Source organism: Doryrhamphus excisus, linkage group LG8 (genome assembly GCF_037039965.1).
Source record: "Doryrhamphus excisus strain RoL-2023G ecotype Guam linkage group LG8, RoL_Dexc_Guam_v1.1, whole genome shotgun sequence".
In the NCBI taxonomy this organism is placed as follows: domain Eukaryota; kingdom Metazoa; phylum Chordata; class Actinopteri; order Syngnathiformes; family Syngnathidae; genus Doryrhamphus; species Doryrhamphus excisus.
Window position 1 is genome coordinate 13,356,540 of NC_136364.1, and position 16,233 is coordinate 13,372,772.

The 16,233-nt window shown below is 45.6% G+C and overlaps 1 protein-coding gene across 5 annotated transcripts in view; it reads left to right on the forward strand.

The window, feature by feature from the left end:
- Positions 1–3,288: 3,288 nt before the first annotated feature.
- The window catches only part of igsf9ba (immunoglobulin superfamily, member 9Ba), a 48,640-nt gene continuing 35,695 nt past the window's right edge, over positions 3,289–16,233 (forward strand). For 2 of the 5 annotated variants that reach the window (XM_058079902.2, XM_058079903.2), the window contains exons 1-2: positions 3,289–3,584; positions 14,122–14,319. In XM_058079902.2, the coding sequence (XP_057935885.2) occupies positions 3,521–3,584; positions 14,122–14,319 (262 nt within the window). In that variant the 5' untranslated portion in view covers positions 3,289–3,520. The remainder of the gene's footprint in view (positions 3,585–14,121; positions 14,320–16,233) is intronic. The other 3 variants (XM_078792870.1, XM_058079901.2, XM_058079900.2) reach the window with 2 other exon arrangements.

Sequence of the window (16,233 nt, forward strand, 5' to 3'; positions counted from 1 at the left end):
ATCAGCAGTAAAATATGGTGGTGGTAGTGCGACGGTCTGGGCTGTTTTGCTGCTTCAGAACCTGGAAGACTTGCTGTGATAAAACAAGCAATGCGGTTAGTTGGGACCTTGTTTCTGTCCCACATGGATGCGGATATCACGTTCATGGGGTACGCACTAACTTCGGGAGAATGCTGGAACCTATCCCATCTGCTTGGTAAATAAAGTAGTGTACAAATGAAATGTTGCCAGTCATAAATAAAACAAATAGTTGACATTAGACATCAATAGTGATGAAGATAAGACACCCCTAGACACTGGATTTTAAGCCAAGTAAAAGATAATAAAGATATATATTTGTATTATTTTATTTTGTTAATTTTAATTTTAATTGATTAAATTAAATCAATTAATTTAACTTTAAAATGTAAATACCTATTTGCTGGGGGCTTTGGAATTGTCTATGGGCAGCCCTGGCCAAGAGCATTCATCATAAATAAAGCAACCTGACTCTCATGGATGGTACATTGTGAAAACACATAGCTCTTAATCTATCTGCAATAATCTGAAACTGAGCATTATTATATTTTTATATTCTTTGGATTGGCTCTCATCAGGTGGAGCAGAGATGTTCTGTCCTGCTGTGCATGCTTCCATCACTCCCTGGCCATGACGCTGCACTGAGACCAGGCCGTAACAAGACCTGCTCCGGTGTACCATATAAGAACATCTGGTCATCCGACGGCGTGCAGGCAGGTTAGTCATGGAGGATAAGTTGACATGCTGGATGGGGCCCTTAGTGTACACATCCATACATCACCGCCACTCCACTATTTGTGTCTGTTCTAGGATTTGACATCATGAGCTTGTGCACCAGTTTGCCTATTTTAGACCACGGATGTCAGGCTTTTTTGTTTTGATGAACATTCTGTAAAGACACTATCTGCAATGGATACGCCAAACTAGCATGATGTTGCGTGTGTAGCTATGCTAGTGTCGTGTCGCTTATGTTTGTGTCCTCCTGTTCCACTTCATGTTACGTTGTTGTATGTGATACTTGCAGGGCTGCAGCTATGGAGTATTACAGTAATGCAGTATTCTACTGAACACGTCTTTGATTAAAGAGTAATGGGATAAAACAACAAGTTACCGCGTGCCGTATATGTAAAGTGGATAAAGTGCACTTCATGGAGCCATCCACTTGTGGACAAACACAGCTCATTAGCATTAAAGCTGCAGACACACAAAACGGCGTGTTCCCAGCAGGGATTACTGTAAGCACTTTTAAACTGTCAATAAATAAAGTCCAGTACGGTGGTGCATTTAGTGGTTTTGACGGGGCACGGGGCAAGTATTTTTCATTCCAATCCTGCATTATTCAAGTCCAATATAATAAATAGTGAATACATACCTCTTTATGGATGGGAATATTGCAGCCAAACTTCATCTTAAAACAATCTCAGGTTTGTTTGTTTTTCTATAAAGACGGCTTTATGCAACACATAATCCCCAAGTTATTTCTCAGGGCCCCCTCCCTGTCATATTTGAATTTAAGCAGGAGATTTCATCTTCCGACTCTGCCCCTCTAATAGTCTATCACCGTGTCTCCTCCCTAAAACCGATAGTTTGGTTGCATAAGAGATTACTGTTTGCTGTTCTTATCGTTTTCTCTGTCTCGGCTCATGGGGAAATCCAACTCTGTCATGGAAAATAAAAGCCAAAACCAAATCTCCCCTGCGACACCCCCCTCATAAGTCATATGCTGTTATGTCACGCATCTTTCGCCATGGAAACACAACTCATATGCAGCTGTAGGAGGAGCAGGCCTGCAGGTTCTTGTAGTAGCTGTTGCTGTGTCAGCACGATGGGAACTTTGTGTGTGTGTGTGCAGCTGTGCGCTATGCAGAAGACGCATCACATGGTGCACGCCTCTAGTGAGCCTGGGAGCCTGTGTTTGAGGCCTAAAAGGTGTTGGGGATCATCAAGATGTTTTCTGGCAAAATTGAGACCAGACTTAATGTTCTTCAGTGTGTGCGTGTGTGTGACGGGAAGAAAAGCTGTGAAGTTTTTTGGTGCCAACCTGGTTCTTGGGACATGATGGGGAAGGAGTCCAAATTTGCACAAGATGTTGAGACATCGGACTTACCTCAAACTCCTCAAGAGGGGCTGGACCTTGTTCTACTCTGAAGTTGCTTCAGGGTGGAGGAGTCAGTTGAGGTGGCTCGGGCAACGAGTCCTCCCCGGTGAGGCGTGCCTAGCCGAGAGAAGGCCCCCGGGGCAGACTCAGATCACACTGGAGGGATTATGTCCCACAGCTGGCCTGGGGACACCTAGGCGTTCTCCCGGTAGAGCGGGAGGAGGTGGCTGGGGACCGGCGGGTCTGGGCTTACCTACTGACACGCTGCCTCCGCGACCCGGACCCGGATAAGCGGAAGCGAATGGAATAGATGGAGGCAGGTATGCACTGCCTCCTGAACTGGCACCCTATATTTCCCTATATTTGGGTGCCAGTACACCCAAACACACCTGAATTAGCTCCTTTCGGTAGCTCGAGTGTGTCAAATGCGCTCCGTTCAGCGATTGCGTGGCTGAATAGCCAGCAGGCTTTGCAGGTCCACTCCAAAGTGTTAATTCATTCCAAAGGGAGCTGGATGAGTGGGATTGGTGTGTTGGTGATTCAGACACAAATGTGCCAGTCTTGTTAGACGGAAGGGAGGGCAGACATTGAGGTAATAACTCAAGATTTGCAGAACACAGACGGTCCTTGGTGGAAAGCCAGCCAGTCTCTCGGCCTGTCCTCATCCGCGTGTGTACATGCATGCATGCATGGATGCAGACGGCAGGGAGGAGGGGGGGCTGCATGGGGGTGTATTGGATAGCGGCAGCCTTATCAGCGGTCACCATGTGGAAGCTGCTGCATGTTCGTGGATGTGGAAGCATTGCATTCATTTGTCGCCACACCCAGCAGAAACGATGCACACGCAGCGAATAAGGCTGTGATGGTCTAAGATGTATGAATGTTGTATTTTCCAGGAGGGATGGATGCTGGTGCAAATATGTCCAAGACGTGTTTCCCCGTCAGTGCGCATGATTCTGCGGCTCCACTACAACGGCACGCTCCAACTCACCTTGAATGAGGCGCACGGAGGCTCTCTGGCGAGGGAGCCAATCCCCGCCAAGAGGTCCGACGCGCAACCAATCAGGTGAGGGTAAGGGGGTGGGATTTGTAGGTAGGGGAGGGAGGGCTGCGCTTTCCATTCCGGGGCTCTCGGCTCAGCCGCTCGTAAAAAAAAAAAAAAACGGCTCCGTGTGTGGCGAGACGAGCGAGGCGGTGCAGGTGCTGAGTCTCATCGGGAGAGGATGCGGATGGAAGGACGGGGGAGGGAAGGGATGAAGGGAGGCTACGCTGGGGAGACGACACCGGATGTGTGAGAAGCAGCGGCTGTCGTTAAAGAAGAGGGAGGCGCAAGGTCGAATATGAGAGATTTTGGTCGAGCGAACGGGGCACTTTGCGTGGCGATAGCTGGCTGGCAATAGTACTATGATTTGGTATGTGGCCACTCTGATAGCAAGTGTATTCAGCATCAGAGGGACGGCCGCTCAAGGTGAGTCGAAGTGCAATATACCCGCACATTGCATTTGCACACCATCTGTGCGTGTGTGTTTGCTTGTGTGTGTGTGTGTGTGTGTGTGTGTGCGCGCGCGCGTTCTTCTGCTGCTTGAGACATCCATGGCATTTTCTTGCAACAAGAAGCCTTTTTTTCCTTTTCCACGCCAAAGTTCAGGCCAGGGTAATTCAATGCAATAACATGTGCATCGATGCAGCCAACAATTGATCATGGCTCCTGTCTCAATCTCCTCCAGCTGAGGCCTGCTTGCATGGCAAAACGTGTGCATGCATGGGATCATAGCACAGCAGTCCCGTTCGAGTCCTCCTGAAAGGGGTGTGACCGTCTGAGCCCTCCGGATGGAAAAGTAGCTAAATAATGCATTATGTGTCAGATAAAATGCACTCTCCGTTTGGGCAGTCAGTCGATAGATGCATGTATGAGGTTCACACACGACGGCACTGCCATGCTATACTATTTTACTATTATTATACTGTTATTATACTATTATGTGTGCAGATAACGCTGCTGTATTATTTCAAGCATGAAGTGCATTTTTCCACAGGAGTGCTTACTCCATGTGTGTGGACAGATGCACTCACTTAACCTTGCCTTCCCATTCATGCCCAGACGAGGGAGACAGGCGCCAAGCTGTTGCCTGGTAACTGATCCCAGTGACCCCCACATACCCAGTCAAAACTGGTCTGCATGCACACGCCTGACGCCAACATGATCGCGTCGAATCACAGTGAGACCCTGTGCTAGATTGTTCTGCTGATGTGAGAGTGTCTGCTTTGGGTGCTGCATTGAAGGTGACACGGGCTGCAACACAACACGCAAGTGTGGTGTGCTCAAACACCCGCCTTTTATTTACACGAGTGCAGCGAATCCCAGACATGTCCAAGAGAAGAGTCATACAGGGAATGGAGGCATTGACTGATGAAGATGTCAGCTGTACTGTCATGTGATGTGTCTATTCGGGTTTGTACCTGCTGCTCAGCAGAACATGCTAATGTGTATTTAGCGTTTTTAACACTAGCAAGAGAATATTGACGTTTGCCTTATCTTTTCTGTGGATTTAATTGGCAAGTTGGCCGAGCCTCTATCAGTTACCTGGAGGAAAGGCTAACTAAATTGGTGTAAATTATGGTATTATGCTATTATATTATGTGGCTATGGAGCGTTAAGATAATCTCAGTACATCGTGGCACCTTCTGACTCTTGGATTATTTAGTCTTTCAGTCATGACAGCCAGTGTACACACCCTAGCCCACCTTTTCCAGTGGTACCAGCGGGGCCCTCTCCCTTTCAGGGGGCTCAAGCATGGCACAATTGACCTGGTGGCAGCGTAAGGCAGTTCAGGGCTGGAACGACAAATCCTCACTAAATGAGAGTGAAGTTGCGTGACATTGGGCGACGAGCTAACAACCTGAAATGTCAACTCTGCACAGCTCTTAAGGTGCCAGGGAGTTAGCGTACTTTGGCTGGCATCCGTTACAGCAGTACACCTGAACACAGCTGAATCAGTTGCAGTTATGACGAGTGTAAAGCCTGCTCTTCTTAATGTTGCTTTGTCAGATTCAGAGAAAGAAGTTTGTCAAGTCAAATATGGATACAGAAATGATATTCCTAACTTGGTCACTTTGATACAAAAAGCACCCTCTTTGCCACCAGGAAGTAGAGCCATGTGATTCCATTGGCCCGTCAGCCATTAGTCATGGAAACAGTTGTTTGATGAGTGTTCATCTCATGTTGTCGTCTGCAAGAAAAAGTCAGAGCTGCCAAGACAAGTAAATGGGTCAACACCAGTTGGGATTATTTTTCTGTTATGTGGCAGGAGGCAAGTCGGTGAAGCCGGGGGGCAAAGATCTGATGTTGGAAAGGGAAACATTTTCAGACCAGGAATCAAGTATACTTAGATATATACGTATTAATATTTGTGTAAAACAAGAAAAGCACAGATGTTTGCATGTTCACAGGAACATCCTGCCAGTCGGTGTTGTGCAAACTGGCTAACAGTCCCTGCATGGTTAAGCCTTAGGACAAGTCAGCTGCTGAGCATCTGAGCCCCCCCCCCCCCCCCCCCCCAATCTTTTCTATTGCACGCTTCTCTACAACATTTTCTACGGATTTCTCAACATGGTATCCACTGGTACCTGGTGCAGTACGGTCTTATTTGACCTTCATTAAACAAATAGAGTACATTTTATCTGGACGCTCCTCTCCTGTTTGTCCCACACGGCATAGATCCACTCTAAAAGCTTTCTGTCCAGCTCTCCGCTAGCATTCTTCCTTCCGCCTGCAGCGAGGCATGCTCTTTTCTCGTCAGATGACATCTTTTTCTAATCACTATTTTTTGGGTCAATGCCGTGTATTGCAGGACTGTAAATGTCTGCTTTACAGATGCCACTTCTTCCATGAGGCATCAATTTGACTCTTTGTCTGTTCAGTTGCAGTACATTGGAGTGCAGCATAAAAGGTGAAAAACTGAAATGTCCGAAAACCAGAGTCATTTTTCATTTTTAACGTAAATCCAATTAATGTGTTCAAAAATATATATTAGAAAGAATAACTATAGTTCTGGTCTAAAAGACAATGAAAAAGTAATGATAAATATGTGAATGATATGGAAACACTCCAGTTGCAGAGACAATAAAGAACAACAACTAGTCTTTGGTTGTTTCTCATCTCTATTTCGGTCACAATGTTTACATTTCCACCACATTTCATAGTAATAATTCCATCTTTTACCAAAATGGAAGTTATTGTCTGCTGCACGGTGGATTATGGTTAGCATATTGGCTACACGGATCTGTGTTGGTATCTCATACTCCTCCAGCATTCCAAACTACGCATGTTCAGTAATCCAATAAAATTGTCCATAGGTCTGATTGTCCATGTGAGTGCCTATATGTGCCTGATTGGCTGGGTCCAGGGTGTGCCTCACCTGTCGCCCAAAGTCAGCTGGTATAGCATAGCGTAGCATACCCTCATGACCCTAGTGAGGACAAGCGGTGGTGAAAATTGAGGGAACCCTATTATTGCTAAATTAAGCCCTACTGGATACAAATGTTGGGGGTGTGATGCAAGATGGCTGAATAAACACGCAATGCTGCGAGTCGTCCATCTACATCTTCATTAATACCTAAGATCCAACGTAGCAAAGGCACTGAGGCAAAAACAGAATGGTACGAAAACTGGGGCGTTGGGTGGGACTGTATCAGAATAGCTCAGGCAGGAACAAACGGCCGCAGTAAACGGATGGTCGAGGAAGTGTGTTTTTATTTTGATTATTATTTCCTGCCAAGTACTCGCCGGAGAGGCAGCATATGGTCCAGAGGGCTGGAGGTCACTTCCAACTAAGTCAACGGTGATTTGGCAACCAATCAAAGTGAAGCAGTAATTAAGTGACATTGGCAAAGTGTTGCCGTTAGGACTACTTTCAGGCTAGGATGGCGACAGTTTCCGCTTCCATGCTGGACTGCTTTTTCTTTCCTGTGACGTATTGGTTGAACTGGCTTTGGGTCAGATGGTCAGTTATTGTCTGCTTTTTTCCACCTGAGACCCACGACTGAGACATGTGTCACTGGATGATGTGGATCTTTAAATACAAGATTCAGATCATATTTTTGAAGGTGGCATGACTGTCAATCACACTGCCAAAGGCATGCCAGTAGAACCCGGACTGGAGTCTAGGGAGTCTGGTAGATTTTATATTGTTTGCGGCGACAATGGGCCGTTTTTGTTGTTAATATGCAAAAATATCAAACCTATGAAAAAGACACTCAGACACCAACCCATAGGTTGCTTTATTTGGGCACTCGTTGCTGTGTAATGACGTAGTACAGGACAAACAGATTGGTTTGTTATGTCCAACATGAACAATAACTGAGGCAATGTATGATAACCGAGGTTTGTCCGTACTATAGAAATGAAACTTGGATATACTTTACCGTACTCGGTGTACTATAGATGTACTATCACTGAAACCATTCTAATCTGAATAGCTGACAACACAAGTGAGTGCCAAGATAACTTCCTACAATTTAGCATGTTGGTGGTAGTGTCTTGGTCCAGGGCTGCATGTGTGCTACCTGGACTGGGCAGCTGTGGTTCCCTAAGAGAACATGACCCCTTCCCTTGGGAAACTGTGCCACATGACAGACTTTATAGTTACTGTAAAACAATTATGGCTATCTTAACAATAGTGTCACTTTGAAGCCCATTAAAAATGCCATAGACAGAAAATATAAATTGAAGCTTAAAGTCAGTTGTGTAATCACATCTTAATTATTTGATTACTATTATTGCTAATGGGAGGCTGCACGATGATTTAGTGGTTAGCATGTAGGCCACACAGTCAGGAGATCAGGAAGACCTGGGTTGGATTCTCCTTGGGCATCTCTGTGTGGAGTCAGCATGTTCTCCCGGTACTCCGCTTTTCTCCCCCATTCCAAAAACATGCTAGCTTCATTGGCCACTCCAAATTGTCCATACGTATGAATGTGGGTGGGAATGGTTGTTTGTCTATATGTGCCCTGGGATTGGCTGGCCACCAGTCCAGGGTGGACCCCGCTTCTCGCCCAAGACAGCTGGGATAGGCTCCTAAATAAGAATGCTAACAGCAATAATTGGATGTACCAGTATGATCACCATCACTTTGTAGTACTACTGACTTCCAGATGCCACACAAAACATGTCCTACTCTGGTCTCACTACCAGTGGGAGCAGCAGCAGTGCTTTGGTGTCCGATGGCCTCTATCTCTGGTGCACATTGGTTGGCTGATGCATCCACCAGTAGCAATTCATTGATGATAAAGTGATTATTTAATTAATCAACAACTACGTTGGTATTCAATGAATCATCCTTTGATTTTAGCCTCTGAAATGTCAATATTTCCTTCGTCATCCTATTATGTTTGTGTTTTGTCAAAACAAGATATTCACACTGAAGAGCTTTGACTTTGAAAAACAGTGATTGATATTTTTGCCTGTTTTTCATGTTGAATTGGTTGGTTTTGGAGCCTACCTGATCACTCCTTGAATTAAAAAAACAAGCTTCAGTTTGATCGACTAAGCAAATAATAATTTGCTGTAGCCCTACCTCGGTCACATTCCTGGATTTTGTGACGGAAACCTATTGCAATGTCGGCTGTACTGTACACTACTGATGGAGCAGGTCTTTCCAACGGGGGGGGGGGGGGGGGGGGGGGGGGGGGGGGCAGTGAGTGTTAGCGTTGAGGTAGCTCCGTCAAAATGCTATTAAAGGTGTCCTGTAATGTGCACTTGGAAGCCACACTGTGTTAGTTCGCCCTTTGTGCCTTTGGCAAGCCACCGCCATCTTTCTTCTCTCTCTGTTCTGCATTGGGCTTTGCTTAGGTGTCAGCACATCTATCGCATCCCTGACTAAGCATCGCACATCAGAGCAGGCCACTCTGCAATTAAAGAGAGCTAAATAATGAAGAGAGCAGATCTATCCTCAATGATCGCCACACAAAAAAGGATTGAAGCAGCAGACGCGTGGGGGAGGGAGGGGTCATTGTGAAGCGTGCCCAAATGTCGTTGTGGTGTGTCAGGTTCTAGAAGTCGACAGAGTGCAGGCCTGCTGTTGCTTGCGATTGAACGTAGAATTCCATGATGTCTTCTGGTAGATATGCTAAATATGTGCAACGTGTATGATGCAAAAGCCTGCTCATGGTTTTTAGTCCAACTATGTTTGTGTTTGAGAGGTTAAGATCACAACTGAATTTGATTTGAGTGTGAACAAATTAGCTTTTTTAAGGCAGACACTCTGATTGTGTCACATTCCTGTGTGTATAGTTACTGTAGTTTCTGGACTATAAGTCGCTCCGGAGTATAAGTCGCACAAGGCCAAAAATGCATAATTAGGTAGAAAAAACATACATCATACATAAGTCATACATACATAAGTCACATTTTAAGTCACATTTTTTGCGGGTAATTTATTTTCCAAACTACTTGACCAAAACAGACATTACGTCCTCTTGGAAGGCAAGTTCTAACAATAAAAGAATAGAGAACAGGCTGAATAGGTGTAAGATATGCTAACACAATGCTTATTCAGCTACACAAAAAATAAACATGAACACAAAAGGTGTCCAGTGTTTATGTAACATAAATATTTTTTTCATTTATAAGTCGCTCTGGAGTATAAGTTGCGGCAACAGCCAACCTATGAAAGAAAGTGTGACTTATAGTCCGGAAAATACGGTAATTGGTCATACAATTAGCAAATATATTCCAATTAGGTATTGAAGCAATTGAGGCAAAATGGAGGTCAGCATTTTCCTGCTTCATGTGTGTCTGGCATGGAAACAGGAGTTCAGAACACTGAGAACAGCACTTGAAATATCAAACATTAAGTTTCCCCTTCGTCGATCATGGGAATTGGCATCCATGTTTATTTCTCCTGCTTCCTGCTTCATCCACGTCGGCATAGACATATGACTCTATCATTTGCATTCTGGGACAGGGGGTGATGATAATTATGATTATGATGACCATAAATTGCTGTATCTACCAAAATGTAATTTTGCTCACGTACACGTATAAGGATAAGGATAGCAGGGATTTTGCGATGCCATCACCTCCACGCTCGCATGTACTGTACTACACACGTACATCCTCTGGGATGTGACCTTCAGCCACGCAGCCTGGCATTCAATTACCGCCCTGTCAGTGGCCCGTCCAGCCCGGCGGATGCATGTCCTTGACGGGCGATCTGCAGCCTACAGCACCGTACCGTATGTGCCGTTACGTTGCTGGTGCCCATTAAGAGTGCGGACCGCCCCTTTGATGCCGCTCAGTCACTCGTAACGTATGACGACTGTCACCTTTATCTAGAGCCTCACCAAATGTCCATGGATTCTTCCTTGGTCCTTGCCTTTTGTACAATGCTGTATGCCACCTGACATGTAACTGACGCGCAAGCCAAAGAAAAAGCACTTGTTCATTTGTTCTTTTAGATGGTCACCGAACTGAAGTCTCAGAAGGTCAACCATGATGGTGTGGAGGTGTTTGTTTTCCTAAATAACTAGCTTCAACTTTGTCTTGTGTGACTTTAACCTCATTGCAATTTCAAGCTTCCGCCACATTCTTTTAAAGCAGCTTCCGTGTTTTTATTCCAATAGCCTGTAATTGTGTCCTCGAATTGCCTTTAGACCATATTGACTCAAGTACTGAGTGGGAAGCATTTTATGGTGTTTACCACTTGAAAACAAGTGGAAACATTGCAAACTGCTATGGTGTGTCGCTATGGACAGCCGCTGATGAAACCTTTATGGGTTTATCGGGGCTTCGTTCGGCTGCTTTGCTAACTTGTGCTCATGTTTGTGCCGTGCTTTTTATTAGAAATGCATCTTATTAAACACGCTATGGGAATTCAAGCTTTCACTGGGCCTGTTAAACCTACAGTCGGTTGAAATATTTACAATTATGTATTCCCTCTGTATTAATATTCTTTTGCACTGCAGTTTGTGTGATTTATCTGACAGGTGACTGAGATGTTTTCCCGGTTAAATCCACGGCAGTAAATCCAGCGGATGCCGAGGATAGATATGTAGATGTGTGTCTGATTTGTGTGGATCTCACAGACATGCATAAACAAAGTTTACATATTGCCGTGTTGAACCTTTAATATCTGCGCTGCTATTTATTGTAAGGCCACAGGCGGTCGTGGAAGCATGGAGACTTGGATCACATGAATATGTTGTTGAGAGCAGGAATATTTCCCCTCAATAAGTGCTCATAAACCCTAGTGGGGTCACTGTGCATCCATTAAGGAAATGAAAATGCGAAATGCTGTGATCAAGCCCACGCTGATTGTCCCCCTTGAGGATCCCCTAATGGGACTGGAGATTTATTAGCCCTGTGGTATTTACTGTAGAAGTCTGGGGATCCAAAAATAATGTCAAGCCAGAAACCAGAACCCTTCTGAACCCCGACCTGACCTGTCTGCACGGAAAATGACGGCTTTTCATCAGCGGGCATATTGTACACGCTCGGGCAGGGTTGGGGCTCGTGCTTCACGTCAAGTGACTCTACTTAGTCATAGCAAACAATGCATCCAGTGTGAAGTTGTGGAGGATATCTCAAGCACTCAGGGGGGTTGGGAATTTAAAAAGCTTTTGATATCAATTGGTTATCATAGCGGCAGTAAAAGGCTGTTTAATGGCGCTTTCTATTTCAATCCCAGCTGCCATGTTTATTATTGTTATTATTAAAGCTCGACATTATGCTTCTCCACCTTCCCGACCTGTAAATGTCGTTACAATCTTGTATTCTGGTGTTAAACCATGCCAGAGCGTCAGATTATTAAAGAGGTCTGAGACGGCTGTGGATTCTCTGTTTTACACCGTTCCTTTTAATGCATCAGGTGGAAGTGGTTGGAGAAATCCATGCTCATTTGTCATTGTGACGCACAACCGTTTTGTGAATGTGGGCGAAGCTGGACTATCCGCCGAACTGTTGCTGAAGTCTGACACCTCTCCAACGTTACTTGGTCGTGGTTGACGAGTCGGAATTGATCGGTGTTCTAACTGTTTTGTCTAAGTAATGGGACAAAATGAGCTCGGCTGCTGTCCAGAAGGCCTGGAGAGCTTGGGAGTGTGACCAATCACAGTGGAGTGGGGGACGCGTTTGGGTGGGAAGAAACACTGCAGGAAGGGGTGCAGAATCTGGAAGGTATAGAAAGCTTTCAGTGTGTGGGTTCCCGTGTGGAGCTGCTTTTTTTCTCCGGGTACTCCGCTTCCCCCCCATTCCAAAAACGTGTTAGCTTCATTGGCCACTCCAAATTGTCCATAGGTATAAATGTGGGTGGGAATGGTTGTTTGTCTATATGTGCCCTATGATTAGCTGGCCACCAGTCCAGCTTGTACTCCGCCTCTCGCCCGAAGACAGCTGGGGTAGGCTCCAGCATACCCCCACCCTAGTGAGGACAAGCAACATAGAAAAAGAAGATGAGTGGATGTCCCCTAGCTCCAGCGCCATAACAAAGCTTCCAGATTCCAAGGCTGAGCCCAGATAACCGTCTGACCGCATCCCCTTTAAAAAGAAAAGTGTAATTTGATTTAATCTGCTCTGTTTCAGCGCAGAATCAGTGCCGGCTGAAACGACTAAAGTGGATTAACTCTATGACAGGATAATGCCGATTAAAATGATGAACACAACCACTAAGTGATCCATATGGCCTCCAGAGAGGAGAAACGGGTGAAAATGTTTGCGTTTTGATGTCGGTTTGCACAATTGAAGAAAGGAGGACATTTCCCAGAGATGATATAATGACATAGTGAAGAAAACATCAGTTTTTGGCAGTCGTCACCGACATCTAGTAATACACATGACTGCCGCCTACAGGACCGAAGTGGAACATTATCCGGAGTATACATATATATATGCTAGCCTTTCCCGCTCCACTTCATTGGCTTTCGGTAGCGTCAAGGATCCACCGCTGTCTCATTAATTGGCCCCTATTATGCTGTATTCACGTTTTAATGATGTTCTAACAACAATATTTGTCCCTAGAGCCGGTTTATGAGCATCAAATATGTTAGCAAAAACAGCGGCATAATAGGACAGGGAGGAAGAGCACTTTTGGGTCTTGTTGTACATAACTGTGGTGCGTTCAATGACTGTTGATTATAGTGCCAAATGTTGACACTTGATGGAAAACATTATTGATGAAAGAAAGACATAAGATTGTGTTTTTTTTTTTGATGGCACATCATATCATTAACTTTGTTTGGAATGCTGGAGGGCATTTTATATATGAATGCCAGAGGGAACTGGTTTCCAGTTGAATAATCTAGGCATGTGAAGACGGCTAGTTCTATCATATTCATTCATTTTATAGCGCATGTCAATATTCCGACTTTGAATGTAAGGAAAATGGGCAAAATGCTCTCTCTAACAATGACAATAAAAGACAAATTCAAGATCTGATCGTTTTTTCTCCTGAAATCAGTTGGGCGGTTTTTGCATGGTCGTTCAGGCAGCGTCACGGCCAACACTAGCAGGCGCTGCTTTGAGGTTGTTCGTCTGGAGTGAAACAGCAGCATCCCTTAATCCCGTTCAGCCACTCAATGGAAGACGGGATGGGATGTGACTGTGGGCGGGCAATTGGACAAACTTCACTCCCGGATGGAGCGTTGTGCTGATGCAGGTACGGCAACCTTTCAGTCGTCTGATAATAACGCTCGGCAGCCTGCCTGCGCCTTTCTGGCGGAGTGCCGAGCCCGGTGGCGCTCTGGGGGTGGGGGGGGGGTTTAGGGCGGCGCTCTTGGCAGCTCACATCACGTACAGCGTGGCACCACCACAAAACTCTCACGGTGGGAGGGTGGGGGGGGGATTTGCTTTATCCTCCACCGCAAGTGCTCAATAAAGAGAATGGTGTTTTATTGCATCGGAGTCATTTTGTTGATGTGCTTTAATTGCCACCTAATTACTTCCTGATATCCTCTAGGCATCACCGCGTCAGCATGAACGTCCTGACGTGACCTTCCTTTGCTGTCCTCAGGTGCCCACGGAGTGAGAGAGGAGCCTCGGTTTGTGACGGCACGCGCCGGCGAGAGCGTGATCCTGGGGTGCGACGTGTCCCCTCCCCTGGACGGCCAACAGCCCCCCTACGTGGTGGAGTGGTTCAAGTTTGGAGTGCCTATTCCCTTCTTCATCAACTTCCGCTTCTACCCTCCTCATGTGGATCCAGAGTACACTGGTAAGTGTCGCCGTGGTCACAGTCCCAGGACCAGCGCTAGCCAACCAGCCCATTGCACACCAGCTGGCATCTGCTACATATGCAAATAACAATGACATTAAGAAGGGGGCGTGTCTCTTCACGAAGGGCGGTGGCCAGTTGTACCGTGCTCGGGCCCAGTTCGCACCTTCGGGCTTTCACATTTGGCTTGTGTGGGTGCACAGATTCATGCTCAAATTCTGTGCATGACGCAATTGCACCAACACGTTCGTCCCAACACGTTCAACACGTTCAAACAATGTGCATTTTTATGCACGATGATTAATGCGATTATTAATCTTCTTCTTATTCAATTCATGTCATTGTTGACCTGCTTTTGTCGTACTGTTGATGCTCAGAATTCCTGCTGTTTGTGAATGCACCTTGCCTGCTGTGCCCTTGATTGGTCAGGGAAAGTTGTGTGCGGTGCCAGAACTGTTAAGGTCGGCAACAACGTTTGAGAAGAGCGTCAGACTTGCTTATAAAACGTTAATTGCACATTACCGCCTTGGAGCAGCTGTTGCTGGCGTCATTTAGCATCAAAATGATTTTGTGTGTCCAGGGACTGTCCTTGTTGTTGGCACCAGGACCTTTATAATGCCTTGTTTTGGTATGCATCCACATTCGCAGGACATTAATGACAGCCACCACCTTCCACAATGGAATTAGTAGCCCCCCATTTATACTGGTTTCAGACCCGACCGCACTTGGTGAATTTTAGTAGGAATCTTATAAATATTTGTATTTTCTTACGACCTTCCCAATATGTTTGTTTCTAACATTATTAGACACAAAACACATTCTAGACACAAAATAATCAGGACAGAGACGTGCGTGCACCCTTTTCCTCGATGATTGAAGTGAAAGTGAGCCGATTGGAGATTAATTACACAACGCAGGAACACGTCATAATCTTAAAGAAAAATATTCCTGTGCTGATCGTCAATTTTCCAACATACTGCCTTGACACGGGCTCTAACAGCAGAAATTTGTGTCTTGTGAAGGTGTGTGTGTGTGTGTGTGTGAGACAAGATGGCACACTGTCAGAATGAGGTCAGATTTATCCCCCCTGTTCCCGACTGTTAATGGGCTGTCAAATAGAGGCAAAGAGTTTGGCGCTCTTACATCCTTCATGTGGGAAGTGACACCTGACACCTGATCAGGACTCACGACTTGAGGATTGTCTTTCGGTTATGTTGGACCCGTGCACAGTAAAGGGGGGGGCAACCCCGCCCGTGGATAGCCGCTTGTGGTGTGTCATTGTTGACGTGACCCACAGCAGGTGTCATGCTGTGAGCAGAGTGGACTTTTCAAACAGCATCAGCGTCCACGTTGCCAGGTGGCCTTGCGCTGGCTTCTGAAGAATTATCTTCAAACAGGAATAGCAGGAATAGCCTAATCTCGTCAGATAGATTATAGCGACAGGATTGCTGATGGCTGTATTCCTTCAATATCTGAGTTGGTAAAGACTTATTTGGATGAATGGTAATTGTTTCCGACAAATCAGCTTTATTTACTCAACTTACCGCACATGACCATATTTCCTCAGTGTTTATGTCCGTTCCTTGTTATGTATATTTTGTATTCATTTGAACTAAATGATAGCCTTTGCACGTCTCCTTCCAGACCATGTCTATCCTTCATTATCGAGCCTGTTTGTCCTGCGGCTATATGTAAATCACAGCATTTAAAAACATCTATTTTTGTGCCAACCCAAAGCAAAGCCGCCATCAATAATTCAGCTGCACAGCTTGTGAAATTGTAGCGGCGGATTCTCCGGCTTTGGGACAGGCTGCTGGCGTAAGAAAATCATATATCTTTTAACAACAGCTTTTCTGCATTCTGATTTATGTGAGCAGTCGCTGCGGGCTGGAGATGGGAAGTGATGTTTTCCAG